Source organism: Pteropus vampyrus, unplaced genomic scaffold, assembly GCF_000151845.1.
Source record: "Pteropus vampyrus isolate Shadow unplaced genomic scaffold, Pvam_2.0 Scaffold737, whole genome shotgun sequence".
In the NCBI taxonomy this organism is placed as follows: Eukaryota; Metazoa; Chordata; class Mammalia; order Chiroptera; family Pteropodidae; genus Pteropus; species Pteropus vampyrus.
Window position 1 is genome coordinate 719,489 of NW_011889518.1, and position 13,946 is coordinate 733,434.

A 13,946-nucleotide genomic window follows, 5' to 3' on the forward strand; every position below is an offset into this window, starting at 1 on the left:
GTGGGAGGCCTCTAGTACATCAATTCCAATGATCCTTCAATCCATGGGGTTATCTTCTGTTCAGTTTATAGCCCAATCAATCATTATTATCACTCTCTTAAAAATAAGCCCAACCTTCTGGCTCCATTCCTTTAAAAAGGCCCTTAGCACTGTTAACTAATTATACTACATTGCCTTAGACCACGCACTTTGAGTTTTTAGTATTCTTTGAACTTCACAAAGCAAAAACATAATTTGTGCTTCGAATAGATAGAAAACCACATGTAAGAGTTAAGACCTCTTTCATCATTTATTTTCTAAACATACTGGTTTAGACAGTCCAAGAATCCGTGCAGCTATTCCTTTGCCTTCGTTGGTACAATCTTCACCGTCTTTTTTCAAAGGGGTTCCCTATTTAAAAAAAAAATAATAAAATAAAATGAAGAAAGATAATTGAGACTTTAAAAAACCCAAAAGCAAAAACAAAGCAAAACAACAACAAAAAAACCCATCACTGTACAGGCATATTTCATTTTATTGCAGTTTACTTTATTGCACTTCACAGATATTGCATTTCTTACAAACTGAAGACAATACCCCCACCATCAAAAAGATTTCAACTTGGTTTATTTTGGTACCCGGTTTACTGAGGTGGTCTACAACTAAACCTATATCTCTGAGGTATGCCTGTATTATAATGAATAAAAGACATCAACATGGTAGGAGTTTAAAGGCTTGGATTCGAGACCCAATCCTGACCTGGCTGCCTGAGCCTGATAAGGTCCTCAACCCTCACGTGCCACAGAAACCTCATTACATGTATTAGAGGTACTCAGAATTACATACACAATACACGCATGAGGATGAGACAAGAGCAAGATCAAGCATGTTCTAATTTTTTTCCGTCCATAATAGTTACAACCAGAAATAGACTTCCAATTCTATAGTATGTACAATAATCAAAGAATCAAAAAGAGTACCTGCATTGCAGTTGAAACTAGATGACAAAAAATGGTGTTCTCTATAAGTATTAAGTATGATAGTTTATTCTACAAAAGCAAATGAGACCTCATTCAAGACTGCTATAATTAACAGATCAGAATTAAGTTGACAGAATATTACAATGTATCTTTCTAATAGTGTGTGTCCCTAAACAGTTGGACGCCAACTTCCAAAATGGTCCCCGGTGGTCCTTGCCTCCAACATGCTGTGCAGTCTCCTTCTAGAATGAATAAGGCTAACCTGTGCAACAGATAGGATATTCTAGAAATGATGGCATTTGACTTCCAAGTCTAAGTCATAAGAGACAAAATTTCTTCTAGATTATTTGCTCTGGTGGAAGTCAGTAGCCATGTTATAAGATACTCAAGCAACACTATGGAAAAGTCCTTATATTGTGAGGAAAAAAAACACCCCTTTCCAACAACCAACACTAATTTGCCAGGCATGTAAGTGAGCCACTTTGGAAGCATAATCTGGAGCTCTAATCGAGCCTTCAGATGACTCCAGCCTCATGAGAAACTCTGAGCCAGAATCAAGCTAAGTCACTCCCAGATTCTTGATTCATAGCAACTGCATGAAAATAATAAAAGTTTTAGGGTTGTTTGTTACACTGTAACAAACTAAGTTTTAGGGTTGTTTGTTACACTGTAATAAAAATATACTGTTCTTTGAAAGAGCTAGCTTATAAAAAAGTTTAGGAACAATAGATATAAAAACATTTTCTTTCTTACAAGACTTCTCAGAGCCTTTTTATACAATGGGATTCTCCAGGAAGGAAACACTGCATAGTTTCCCAAACATACTTACCTGTGAAACTGTCTGAGAATTTGAGAAATGCTCTTTTACTAAATGTAAATCAGTGCTTCTAAAATACTTGGAAAAACAAAACAAAATCATCCTCTTTTGTGTTTGGCTTGTATTTCTGTACATTTTACATTAACTACTTTAATGTAGTTTATATATGAACTTTCACTCAGTGGTGAATTTATGAATTAAGTTTCTGACATCATAAAATTCCTTTCCTTTGTAGAAGCCTCATCAACTGGCATTTTCTTCAAATATCATAACTATGCTAAATTTCATATTTAGCCACAGGAAATTTCAAATATAGCCAATAAAAGTATGCTTACTGGAAAAATTCCATTTATGCGACTAGGTTTTCCTTTGGGATATGGATTTCCTGGGATTGTTCCACAAGAAGATATCATAGCATGAGGAGCTTTACAGCCTGCCTTGAAAGCCTATAACACAAAAAAGAGGGCAGTAAAAAAAAAAAAAAAAAAAAAAAAAAAGAAAATCAAATGAACTCATAAAATTAAATATTCTGAATTTTGGAAAGCCTTAAGGAACAGCATTACAGTCAATCTGTTCATACATCAATCACCGCTTAGAGTGGTGAACATGATCAAAATTAATAAGTAAAATCCCTTTATCGGAATTATTAAAATGGAAACATGTTTTTATGTCACAACTAAGAGACTCCTATACAAAGACATCTTCACAATACATTTTGTAAATTGTTTTAAAAAGTCCATTCGTTATTTAATACGTCCTATTCTCCAACCACCAAGAATAACGTTGTCCAACTCTACAAACACCAAGCTCTTGTGACAGACAAGGTAAGGAGAACACAGAGATGAAAGAGACATGGTTTCCTTTCTAAAGAAGTTTATAACTTAGTGGAAAAACATGGGACATGGGTGTCCACAGAGATGTACTGTTGAAAACGCAAGAGTTATTTGGGTACAGAGTATTCACCATAATGTTATATAATTATAAGATATATTCAGGGACGAGATTTTGGTCTATCTTGTTCATTCTTGCATCCCCAGCTTCTAAAATGGTGCCTAACAATAAATATTAGTTAAATAAATGAACAAAACTTAGGTGACATATATTCTAATAGATCTATATGGTGTTATAGGAATATCAAGTTATGTATATACGGCTATCTTTAAAAATATGTATGTTACATATTTTGTGGTAGAGGTATATTGGTTTTATAAATTCATTCACAACACATATAACAGCTACATAATCCAGTCTCCTACTAAACACCCCAACCCTAAAAATTATCTCAAATTTGGGGTATCTAAATAGTACTAGGGTAAATGCCCTTATATATTTATTTGTATATTTCTATTTATTTCCTTAGAATAAATTCCTGGAAATAGCATTTTTGGGTCAAAAGGTATGAACATTTTAAAAGCTTTTCAAGTTTACCTTCCAGAAAAGTTATACTAATTTATACTGACCAACGGGACTATTTCAAAGAGTACTCAGGCCCAGATTATTTCTGAGAAGTGACATGATCAAAATGTCTTATAAGGAAGAAAACTACAGCAGTAAATGCTTGATTCCTTAAAGAACTTAGTCAAGAAAACTAATGAAAAAGTTAATAACGTTACAAAATGTAGGCTCAGATACTGCTTCTGCTACAGTAATTTATGACTAAGGCAAAGTTCTCTTCTCCCTGAGCTTAGCAAAGGGTGTAAGGATTAAATACGATTGGGCTGCAAGGCCGTAGGAGAGTAGTTCATGTTTTCCTCAAGCAGGTTTTTAATTACTAATTCAGTTTCCACCCATCACAATTCTAAGAAATAACTACCTTAGATGACAAACCAAGATTCTAGGCTTGGACAAGTACTACTTCTCCCACTCTTAGAGATTTTTAATTAATAAACTGAGATTTTGCTTTATTATTTATCTCTTATAAATTTAATATAAGCTTAATGACAAAGCAAATTCAAAAAGCTAAATTCTTAAATACATAAAATTAAAAGCAATAGCTTGGAGCCACGACAAAGCTACCAAGGGACCAAGAATAATCCATAAGGCTCAAGCTGAGGAGCCAACAGGCTTCTCATTTTCAAGTCATTTTTTTCATCCTGCACTGTCCCCTTGACTCAGCTCTATTTCTCCTCCACAGACAGCAGGGATGTCATTCTTAACCCATCACATAAAAGCAGTCAGGTTATTCATCAAAGTTAATAAAGGAATAAGAATGGTTCTTTATCAATATTCAGGAAAAAACAACATACTATTTATACAGCAATCTTGAGAAAATTACCTGTTCAAGTACTCTCTTGCATCTTTTCTTCTCAGACATATTTATCCTGAATAAATCTTCAATGGGACGAGAATTTTGTGCATCAACAATGTTTCTACCAAAGAAATACAATTTAGCTTTTTATTTAAGAAACTGGACAACACACAGTGACCAACAACTCCTGTTTACCACGCAAATATATCTTCAATGAGCAATAATTGTGGCTTAGATAAACCTCATTTGCTACAATGCTGCCACTGTGCAAAAACGTCCACACAAACACATCTGGGTAAGCCTTCCTTGACATAGCGTGATAAGTGACTGTTTACTTTTAATTGGTGAATATAAATAACATGTTATATAAAGACGGTAAATATAATAACTGAGGTTTATCTGGTTACCTGAAAGCAACAAAGTAATATTACAAATTAAATTCACTATTTTGAAATTCTTGAAAATATGCCTCTCAATGAGTGTTAGGAGAGTTCTGGCAAGAGAATAAACATGTGTTTAATGAATAAAAATCATGATTGATCCAATGATGAAGTTTACCTTATGCTAAATTTTAATTTTGATGGACATCTATAAGCATACAAGGAACTTAAAAAATGCATGTGTTATAAACAAACAACAACTTATATACGCTTCCATTTATGCAGAAGAGTAGGTTCCTTTTTCTCTTTGAGCTTACATTCATTATAATCATTTGTTAAGTGCTGTGCTAGGTGCTTTCACATATGTTGCAGTATTTAAAGTTCACATATCATACTAAGTAGGTGAGATCCTATTTCTACGATTGAGGAAAATAATGTCCAGAAAGAATAAGCACATATTAAGCCAGAAACGTGGCAGAACCTATCTAACCATAAATCCTATTGCTTTACCATGAGCCTTTCAAGTTATTCAGACTAGGAAGACAAAACAAGTCACTGAAACACAGACAAATCAAAATAAATAATCAACTTGATAAGCCCCATTATTTTGTAAGTTATAATCATGTACAATAAGTAAACTAGATATTTTGATAGAAGAATTGAGCTCTAGGCGTTCACAGATTTTATGAGTTCCCTTTACTAATCTAATTTTGACACATTAACATACACTGACTTAAAAGACACTTAAAAAGTCTTCCATATTTCTTCCAGTGAAGTAAAAAAAGAAATACTTACGAAGCTAACAGTTCAAGAGCAATTAGCTTGTCTTTACTGAAGGTGAAACAGTTGAGTATATTGACCACTTCTGCTGGTTGAACAGCTACCATTTTCTATTAATATAAAAAACAATTTTAATTTCAACATGAGAAATTCTCATGTCGGAAGCTGACATTTTGGGGGAACAAACAGTTAAGTGTTTGAAATGTAAATATTTGTGGTATAAATTGCTTACTCAAAAGTAAGCCCCAAACCTGGTGTGACACCTACAAAGCGTCCAATAAAGCCAAAAAAAAAAAAAAGTAAGCCCTAACTAGCATGTGAATTAAACTTTAGCTTTTCAATGTAACTATTTCAAATGAAGATCTAAGTTCTCATAGGTGCTCTTTTTTACCCACATTTCTCAGTGTTCATCTACAGAAAAAAAAAAAAAATAGATAAACTATTTTTCTTAGAAAGGTTGTATAAAAAAGGGATATCTACACATATGGGAGATAGATTTCACAAGAAGTTACAAAAAATCTCATTTGTCAGTTAGAGCATGCCATAATCAGCACCTCCTAAAGTGAGGTCCATGGTGTTAAACAATGTTACTAAAAATAGGTACTACAGTCACACCAGCTACGAAAAAGATGGCTTAAACGAGTTTCTTTGCTGCAGAACTTTAAGTCTTAGGTTAATGTGCATTGTAGCACTCCAAATTATGTGGGATGTTACATAGCTTATTTGACTAAGGTATCTTTATTTTTGAAGAGCAGGTAGATGATTTGACCAATTTATAAACTTATTTTAAAAGTGCAGGAAATTCAGAAGCAAAGTCAGTGTAAGATCAGTTAGAATCAATACCCAATAGATTCCTCAAATTTGGAGCAATAGCTTTCAAACATTTTTACTCACGTACCAAACTCAAAAGAACTGGTAAAACTACATATCCTTTCTCATGTTTTCACACTGACATCTAAAAATTTTACCAGAAGTTTAAACATTTGCAAAAGACTGACTTCCTTATAAATGTTTATTATATATTTGTAAAAACCCTGAAACTACTGATTTAGCTCATTTTTGAAAAGGTCTATTATGTAACCTAATTGTCACAGTCAGTATTCAGAGTGAAAACAATCAAATCAGACTTACTTCGTCCAAAAAGGCTGGGCTTAATTTAATTCAAATAAATGCATTAAGTTGTGCCTGTGCTAGCCTTCTCACTTCTGGACTTTAATTCTAAGGTAAGTAGGTACACAGGCAAGCAGGCTTCAGAGCTTTTTCACAAGTCTGTTGTCTTGATTAAATAAGGTAAGGTCTTCGACAGCATTTCTTAAAGAAGCCCTCTGCTTTGCTCTCCCTCTCAGGAGATTGCACTGTCTCTTTGGCCCAGGGGAAAGCTTTCCACCCACAGGTGATTGGTAGATGGCTGAGATAACCATTTTTTTGTAAAATAGAAAAAAGTAATTGTTACAAAAGAGAAGCACTAACAGACCCACACACTGTCTTAGGCAAGTTAGTTTAGGAAGTTAAGGATCTGTTGATTTCCTTAAAGCTATCCATGACTGATACTCCTAGGAAAATCTTCCTAGACAGCCAGATACTGTTTGAATTAGATGGCTCTGTTAATCTAGGCTCTAGAACTGTGCTGCCTCTTCAGCAACCATTAGGCACCAGGGCCTGTTTAAATTAAAATTACATAAAACTAAAACTACAGTTCCTCAGGCAGCCTAGACATATTTTAAGAACTCAAAAGCCATATGTAGCCAGTGACTATGACACAGGATAGCAGATATAAAATATCTCTATCAGTGCTGAAAGTTCATTTGGGCAGTGTTTGTCCAAAGAGTATAAGTATAAACACATCAGACTATTCTTCTAAGCCTGAATCCAAAAATAGAGGAAAGTACATAAAAATACTTAAGAATTCAAATCCTATGTTTTACTTGCTTATAAATATTTTCTCCTTCAATCTGCCAATTATGAACCTATGTGCAATTTAATAGTACAGAACACATAATTTAAATGTACAGTGTGAGAAGTTTTAACTTTTTAAGTTATTTTTAATAAACAAAATATAATAAAATTTAGGGTTTTTCTAATGCAAACAAACTACAACTTGAAATGAATAACAGAAAACTAGGGGAGACTTCAAAATACTTAAATTCTACATTCTAAGGAAAAATAAGTTACTTACATGTTGTAATGCTTTCATTGCCTTCAACTGAGGCTCAGCCCAGGAGAAATATCTCAGTAAATCAACCACCTGAATGCAAAGAAGTAATTTAGTTCTAATGACAATGTGTTTGCAAACATTTCTGCAAGATTTATTTCAGTATTTTGAATTACTATTCAAAATATGCTGCCTGTGCCCAGATGAGGGTAAGCATGGCACCAAAGTTGAGATTGTGTTATAACAGGATAGTCGTGCAGCTACTTAAATTCAAATCAAATAAAAAATTCAGTTCCTTACTGGCATAAGCCACATTTTAAAGTGCTTAACTGCCATATGAAGCCTAGTAGCTACCATAATAGATAGTGAAGACAGAGAACATTTTCATCATCACAGAAAGTCTTGGACAGCACTGGTTTAGAAATAAAGTATGAGATATAGGGAAAAGAAAGTACCTAAAGAAAAGGAAGGTTGGAAAAGTACTAGATGGAGATAAAATGTCAGCATAGAAAACTTTAAAAATTTAGTGGAGAGTGACAGTTTTAATTAATCACAAAAGGGTATTTGGTGGTGTAGTTTAGTGTAGGTCCACTAACTTCTACTCTTTTACTTGAATTTGGAAAGCATAATACTCCTATTTACATCATAGATCTATTCCCTAAAAATGAACGCATCACCATGAATTAATCCAGCAGCTTCTAAAAGGTAGGTTATTTTGAGAATATAGAAAGCCAAGTTCCCTTTCCCACCACCACTGGTGAACTTCAAACAAATGAGAGAGATATTGTGAGGTAGCTAGTAAGAGGTGAGCAGGGCATCAAGATCACAATATTAAAGTCTCTGTGTGGTCACTACCATCCTGGTTCACCGCCTCCAAGGACACTCCAGGAAAAAAAAAAAAAACCCTCAAGAAGAGAAGATAATAAAATCTGGGTTAATGAATTATTTTACTATGAGCTCCTAAAAATGTATTAAGGTCTCGAAGGATGTTTAATATAAAAACTGGAGAGATACATGTAGAAGAATAAAAATACTTTTTATTCCTTATTAAGAGATACCAAACAACAAATAGTATTATGTGTACTTTCTAGATAATTTGGTAAGAGTGTATTGTTTATCCTCACTTTTATAGGAATAATGTTTTTACTATATAGTAAATGCTGCCTGGCACTTTACCAGCCATAAAACTTTACAAACTATCATGTCTGATATAGGAAGAACAATCTTCACTATGGAAAAGAAAGAAGGCTTAGATGGTCACACCCTTAGAAAGTGGCTTAATAAAGCTTTTAATGACTTTAGCAAAGTGGAATAACCACTAAGAGAAGTTTTCTACAAAATTTCATACACACATACACACACACAAACACATAAACAAAGGAAATAAAAGCTATTACCTATGAGAAATTATAAATCTTTTCAAAACACTTAAATTTTTAAAAAGCACAAGGTGATTTTGAGAAGTAATGGCTGAAAAATACTCATTAAATAGCCAGTAACAAATGCAAATCATAAAGAAGATTTTAGGAATTTCGTAGACAGAACTTCTACAGGCTTAAGCATCAAGCTTGCGACAGCTTGAGAAATAGATGGAAAGCTGGAGCATTTACTAACTCAATCTATATTCATACACTGTCTACCGTATATACGTTCCTACCCTTTCCCAGAACTGTTTTCCAGATGTACATTTCTTTCTGCACTATTGGTCTATCAAGTATTTTCTGAGTGTCCCTCAGAACTGTGTGTGTGTGTGTGTGTGTGTGTGTGTGTGTGTACATGCATATGTAGTTTTTTAAATTAGCAAACTCTCCCTAAAGTTGGGTAAACGTTTTCACTAAACTACCACTGGTCTTCTTGAAGTTACAGAAACTACTTATTAGATACTGTATTTTTTTCCTTATTATTAAATTTTCACTTAGTGGCTTCAAATAAGAAAATATTTCAACACTTATTCAAGTTTTCTTTTGTAATATGTAGTGAATATTGTAAGTACTGACTTACATATACTGTATAAATTTGAATACATTTACTAGTAGAAGTTTATAAATTTATAATGTTATGCACAGGATGATACATACTTTGAATTGCTCTTTTTAGACAATGCATTTTAAAATTGTTAGTATATGATATTGTCATGAAAGAGGTTATGTTTATAAAATAACACAAACTATAAATTCTGAAAAGCTTTCTACCAAAACTGAAAGCTTCTAAAGTTCCTGAATAAGTACAACAACAACGTAAAAGTGATTCTGACCCTGACCAGCGGGTAAATAGACATTAACCAGAATGTCACACAAAAAAACTTCTGCTTAAACAAATAGAGGAATACCTGTTCACTAGAGAAATATCCATGCACATATTCAATTGCTTTTAATTTGTACTCTGTCAAAACAGCCTAAAAAACAGAAAAACAACATTAATATATGTAAACAGAACAGTAAGATGTACATAGCAAAATGCCTAAGCAACTCAAACAGTGGAAGACCTTTTTCACCCCAGCATGCAAAAGCAGCTAAAGTCACTGAGGTGACATGACATTCTACCTTTCCAGGTTCCATGCTGTAAGGCAAGGGTCCCGAATCCCCAGGCCGCATAGGAACTGCCCCCATAGAGCAGGTGGTGAGCAGTGGGCTTTAATTGCAGGGGCAGGAGGTGAGCGGTGGGCTTTAATTGCAGCTATGCCCCTGCGCTAGCATCACTGCCTCAGGTCCACCTCAGATTGTCAGGCATTAGATTCTCATAAGAGCACCAGTCCCTGGTGCCAAAAAGGTTGGGGACCACTGCTATAAAGGATACACTGAGAAACTGGAAAACTCCCTACTCACTCCTACACAGAAAGAGAAAAGAATTAGGATTTGACATTAACAGAAATTACATATAGAATTTCTGTAAATGTTGAGTTTCAAAATATCCTAAATTCAACCTGTTATTTTTAAGAGTAAATGTCAGACATTACTCATCCATTGGACAATATTTACTTATTTAGTATCTATCATGTGCTGTCACAGAGAAACATGAATAAGACAAGGTCCAGTTGAGGCTCTAAGTATTTCTACAGGGATATAAAGACCCCCAAGAAGCCAGAGAGCCCTGAATTCAAGCTGTGCACCTGCCACTAACTGGCAGTGTGGCCTCTGAGAGGCATTTTAATTACTCTGAGAGCCTCCTCCCTCATAAAAGGGAAAGACCATTCACTACCCACCTCAAAGATACTGTGATAATTAAAAGTCAACAGTATATCTGACACATAGTAGGTATTCAGTAAATGATGGTTCCTCGCATGGAATCTACCAATGAGAAATTCAGAGAGAAGTCCGGTGGCCTTAACTCAGCACTACTGAGAGCTTCATGAAATCATGTATACTCTCCTTGCGACTATTTGCTGAGCGTACAGATGGAAACACCAGACTATCATAATTTGGTAACAAAGAGAGAAAAAGAAGAGGAAGGAAGGAAGGGAGGGGAGGGGAGGGAGGGTGGGCGGGCGGGCAGGCAGGAAGAAAGGGAAAGGAAAAAATAACTTAATTTTAGAAACAAATACAAAAAAATAAGAGAGTACCTCCATAAAAAAATGGTCAATGGGCCTGAGTAACTACCAATTGTTAAAAATAAACTAATCCCTTTGCTTTTACGATAAAACTATGGTACTTGTATTTTCCATGTATCATTCTGCTAGGAGTAAATACTATAACCAGTCAACTAAGAAAAACATCCAGTGTGCTCAGTAGTTTAATTTTCATTGAAAAAGGGAGGGAAATGGCATTCTGGATAATGTAATCTTGGGAGTTATCATTATTGAATATAATCAAAAGCAAGTTTCTGGACAAAATCCTGGATTGTGTTGATGCCAAGACATGTCTCAATTCTTTCATCAGTGCCTTAGAGGCTCGACTGTATCCTCAGGCACAACAGCATGGATCTCCATAGTCAGAACTGCCTTTATTTGAACTGAATCTCACCTCCACTTACTAGCTGTGTAACTTTGAACTAGTTGACCTCACAGACTAGGCTTGCCGCATGTAAAATGAGGAGCATAGACCTACACCTCATGGATTGTTAGGAGAATCAAATCAAATAGCTCTTAGAAAGTGCTTAAAACAAGCAAACACAGTAAGTGCTCAATAATTATGGCTATTACTTTACCTCCTTTTGGAAAAGCAAATTCAACTTTGCCCTCCCTCCTCCTTTCTTCTCCCTTCCTAGTATCTTCTTAAATATCTTTGCTTTAAATGACAGTAGTGACAGCCAGTATTACCTATGGACCTATGGTGACACTCAGGAAGAGGTTACCTAGTTTAAACTGACTTATATTTATAAAGTCTGAGAGTAACTTAAAAAAAAAAAGTAATTATCATATTTAGATATGCCTATATTTTCATCTCATTTTAATCGAATAATTACTTGGCATAGACAGCAAAACACATTTTGATTGCAAATCAGGAATAAGGACTTAAGTTGCTATCTTGTGTGAGTGTGATTTTCATCTCTGGAAAATTTGCTATTCCCCTCATTCGTATTTACTATGTGATCTTTTCACAACCTAGAAAGGGGAAATACTCAAATTGATACCCTAAAGCTTCCAATGATAGAAATCTACTAGTCTACCTTAATGGACAAATTATTTTCTCATAAACAGTAGTTAAATATCAGCTCATGAACAAATTATGGCAAATTCCTAATACTGAGTTAGCATGGTTATACTTTACTGCAAATCCTAACTGGACAAACTGAGCTTGCAAAAGCAGAAATTCCATTCCAAAAAGAACATTCAGTATTGTCAAATATGTAAATTTCACCTCATGGGCAAATTTTTCCAAGTCAGTCAAGGGTCTTAAAGGTATGGAAATTAGTAGATAATTGATCAGAAGTTGTAAACAGAGTACCCTCTATTACCATAAAAATGTTACAGTTAAGGCTTTTCAGTTCCTATTACATAAACTCTTATTTTTGCGCTTTGAGGTACTGTTATGATCAAAGCTAGATTCCAAAATTTTTTGCGGTCTGATTCAGTCTGGGAGGTGGAGTACGTGAAATGTCCTTAAGCAGAAGTAAAAACTTGGAAAACAGGAAAAAAAAAGTTTTGGAATTCAAGTTATTGAAACCTATTCCTAAGAGTATGACTTTAAACTTAATGCCACGCTTTTTCATCATGGCACTAATTTTGCCTGGCCCAGGCAATATACGGGTCTGCCAATTCTCAGATTTGAACAAGCTTTTATGATAACTGCCATTAAAGACACTTTCTACACGTTATCTTTAGTTTTCAGCCACTCTTATGTTACTAAAAGATGAAGAAATCGGTTCATATATAATAAATCACTTACCCAAAAGTACAGAGCTACCAAAGATTTGTACAGCCAGCTTCGGAATCGAAGACTCTCTTAATATAATTTCTACAATACCGCCGAAATTTTCAACATGTTTATAGCGTTAACATGACTTAATTTCTATTTGTTTCGTTAGTGTATCAAGATATAAATGCCTACACTAGATGTTAAAATTCCAAACAATTTTGCAGTCAAAACCAGTGTTTCGCACAATCGGCACGCAGTCTATCAAATTAAAAAAAGCTATGAGAATTCCTCCCTCATGGAATAATTTAAGGAATTATGTGTAATTACCTTTCTAATTTCATCCAGCACAGTTTCAAAAGACTTTTTATCCATCTTGGCTACTCTCCCGACGTGGTTATAACAGTTATACCTTCGATTACAAAACGTTCATCCCTGGTCAGCTCCGACAGTGAAAATGTTTAAAACTTAAGAGGAAAAAGCCTCCAGGAGCAGGAAAGGATGCGAAGAGGTAGACAGTACTTCAAACGTGGCAAAATTTTCTAGAAGTGGAGACTTATAAAAACAAAACCCAGCTTTTTTTCCCATAAAACTTCAGAACACCTCTGGGAAGAGCCGGGTCCTCTCTGAGTCCCGCAGAGAAATCTGGGCTTCGGTAGCCAGGGCTAAGCGCCGGTCTCCTGTAGCTGAAAGGCAGGCGCCGCCGAGGGACAGTCGTGAAGCCGCTACCCTGGGTGGAGACGCACGGGAGCCGAGGCACCTGAGTCCCGAGTCCCGCGGGCGGCGAGGAAGGAGGCGCTGGCCTCTCCGCCCGCACCAGCGCTTTCAAAGTCGGCCCTCACCGCCGCGAACCTGGACTCATGACCCAGCTCGCGCTCACCCTCAGCCGCTCGTCGGGATCCTGGGTCCCGGAGCCTGGGCAGCGGAGGCCTGGCGGGCTCTTTGTTACAACTGCAACAGCTTTCAGGAACGGACTGGTAGCTGGAGAGCACGGGAGCCGGGCGAAGGGGTACAGTGTCTTGGGGCGGGGGACTCCAGCACTCCGCAGCGCAAACGCAGCCAAGAGCCCTTCCCGGTTACCCCTTCAGCGCCCACCAGCTCCGTTGGGCCTTCAAGGAAGACCGTCGCGCCCGAGTAAGCTCAACGTCGCGCCGCCAGTTTAGGCCACTCCTCCTCGAAAGCCGAGGGAGGGGGTCCTTGTGTGGGAACATAGGGTGTCAATGGTATATGCCTGAATGCCTCGGAATCGGATGCGGATGACATCCTTTGCAGAACCTGGAAGTCATTTTTTGAGGGTCACATCTCTATGTATCGGGTTG

General features: G+C 36.0%; 1 protein-coding gene across 3 annotated transcripts in view; it reads right to left on the reverse strand.

The window, feature by feature from the left end:
• Positions 1 to 13,801, reverse strand: part of PROSER1 (proline and serine rich 1) — a 31,714-nt gene extending 17,913 nt beyond the window's left edge. Inside the window, exons 1-7 of one of the 3 annotated variants that reach the window (XM_023526175.1) lie at positions 12,958 to 13,801; positions 9,666 to 9,731; positions 7,361 to 7,429; positions 5,200 to 5,294; positions 4,052 to 4,145; positions 2,112 to 2,222; positions 307 to 390 (exon numbers count right to left, since the gene is read on the reverse strand). In XM_023526175.1, coding sequence (XP_023381943.1) covers positions 307 to 390; positions 2,112 to 2,222; positions 4,052 to 4,145; positions 5,200 to 5,294; positions 7,361 to 7,429; positions 9,666 to 9,731; positions 12,958 to 13,002 — 564 coding nt within the window. In that variant the 5' untranslated portion in view covers positions 13,003 to 13,801. The remainder of the gene's footprint in view (positions 1 to 306; positions 391 to 2,111; positions 2,223 to 4,051; positions 4,146 to 5,199; positions 5,295 to 7,360; positions 7,430 to 9,665; positions 9,732 to 12,957) is intronic. The other 2 variants (XM_023526174.1, XM_011385562.2) reach the window with 2 other exon arrangements.
• Between the last annotated feature and the right edge of the window lie 145 nt (positions 13,802 to 13,946).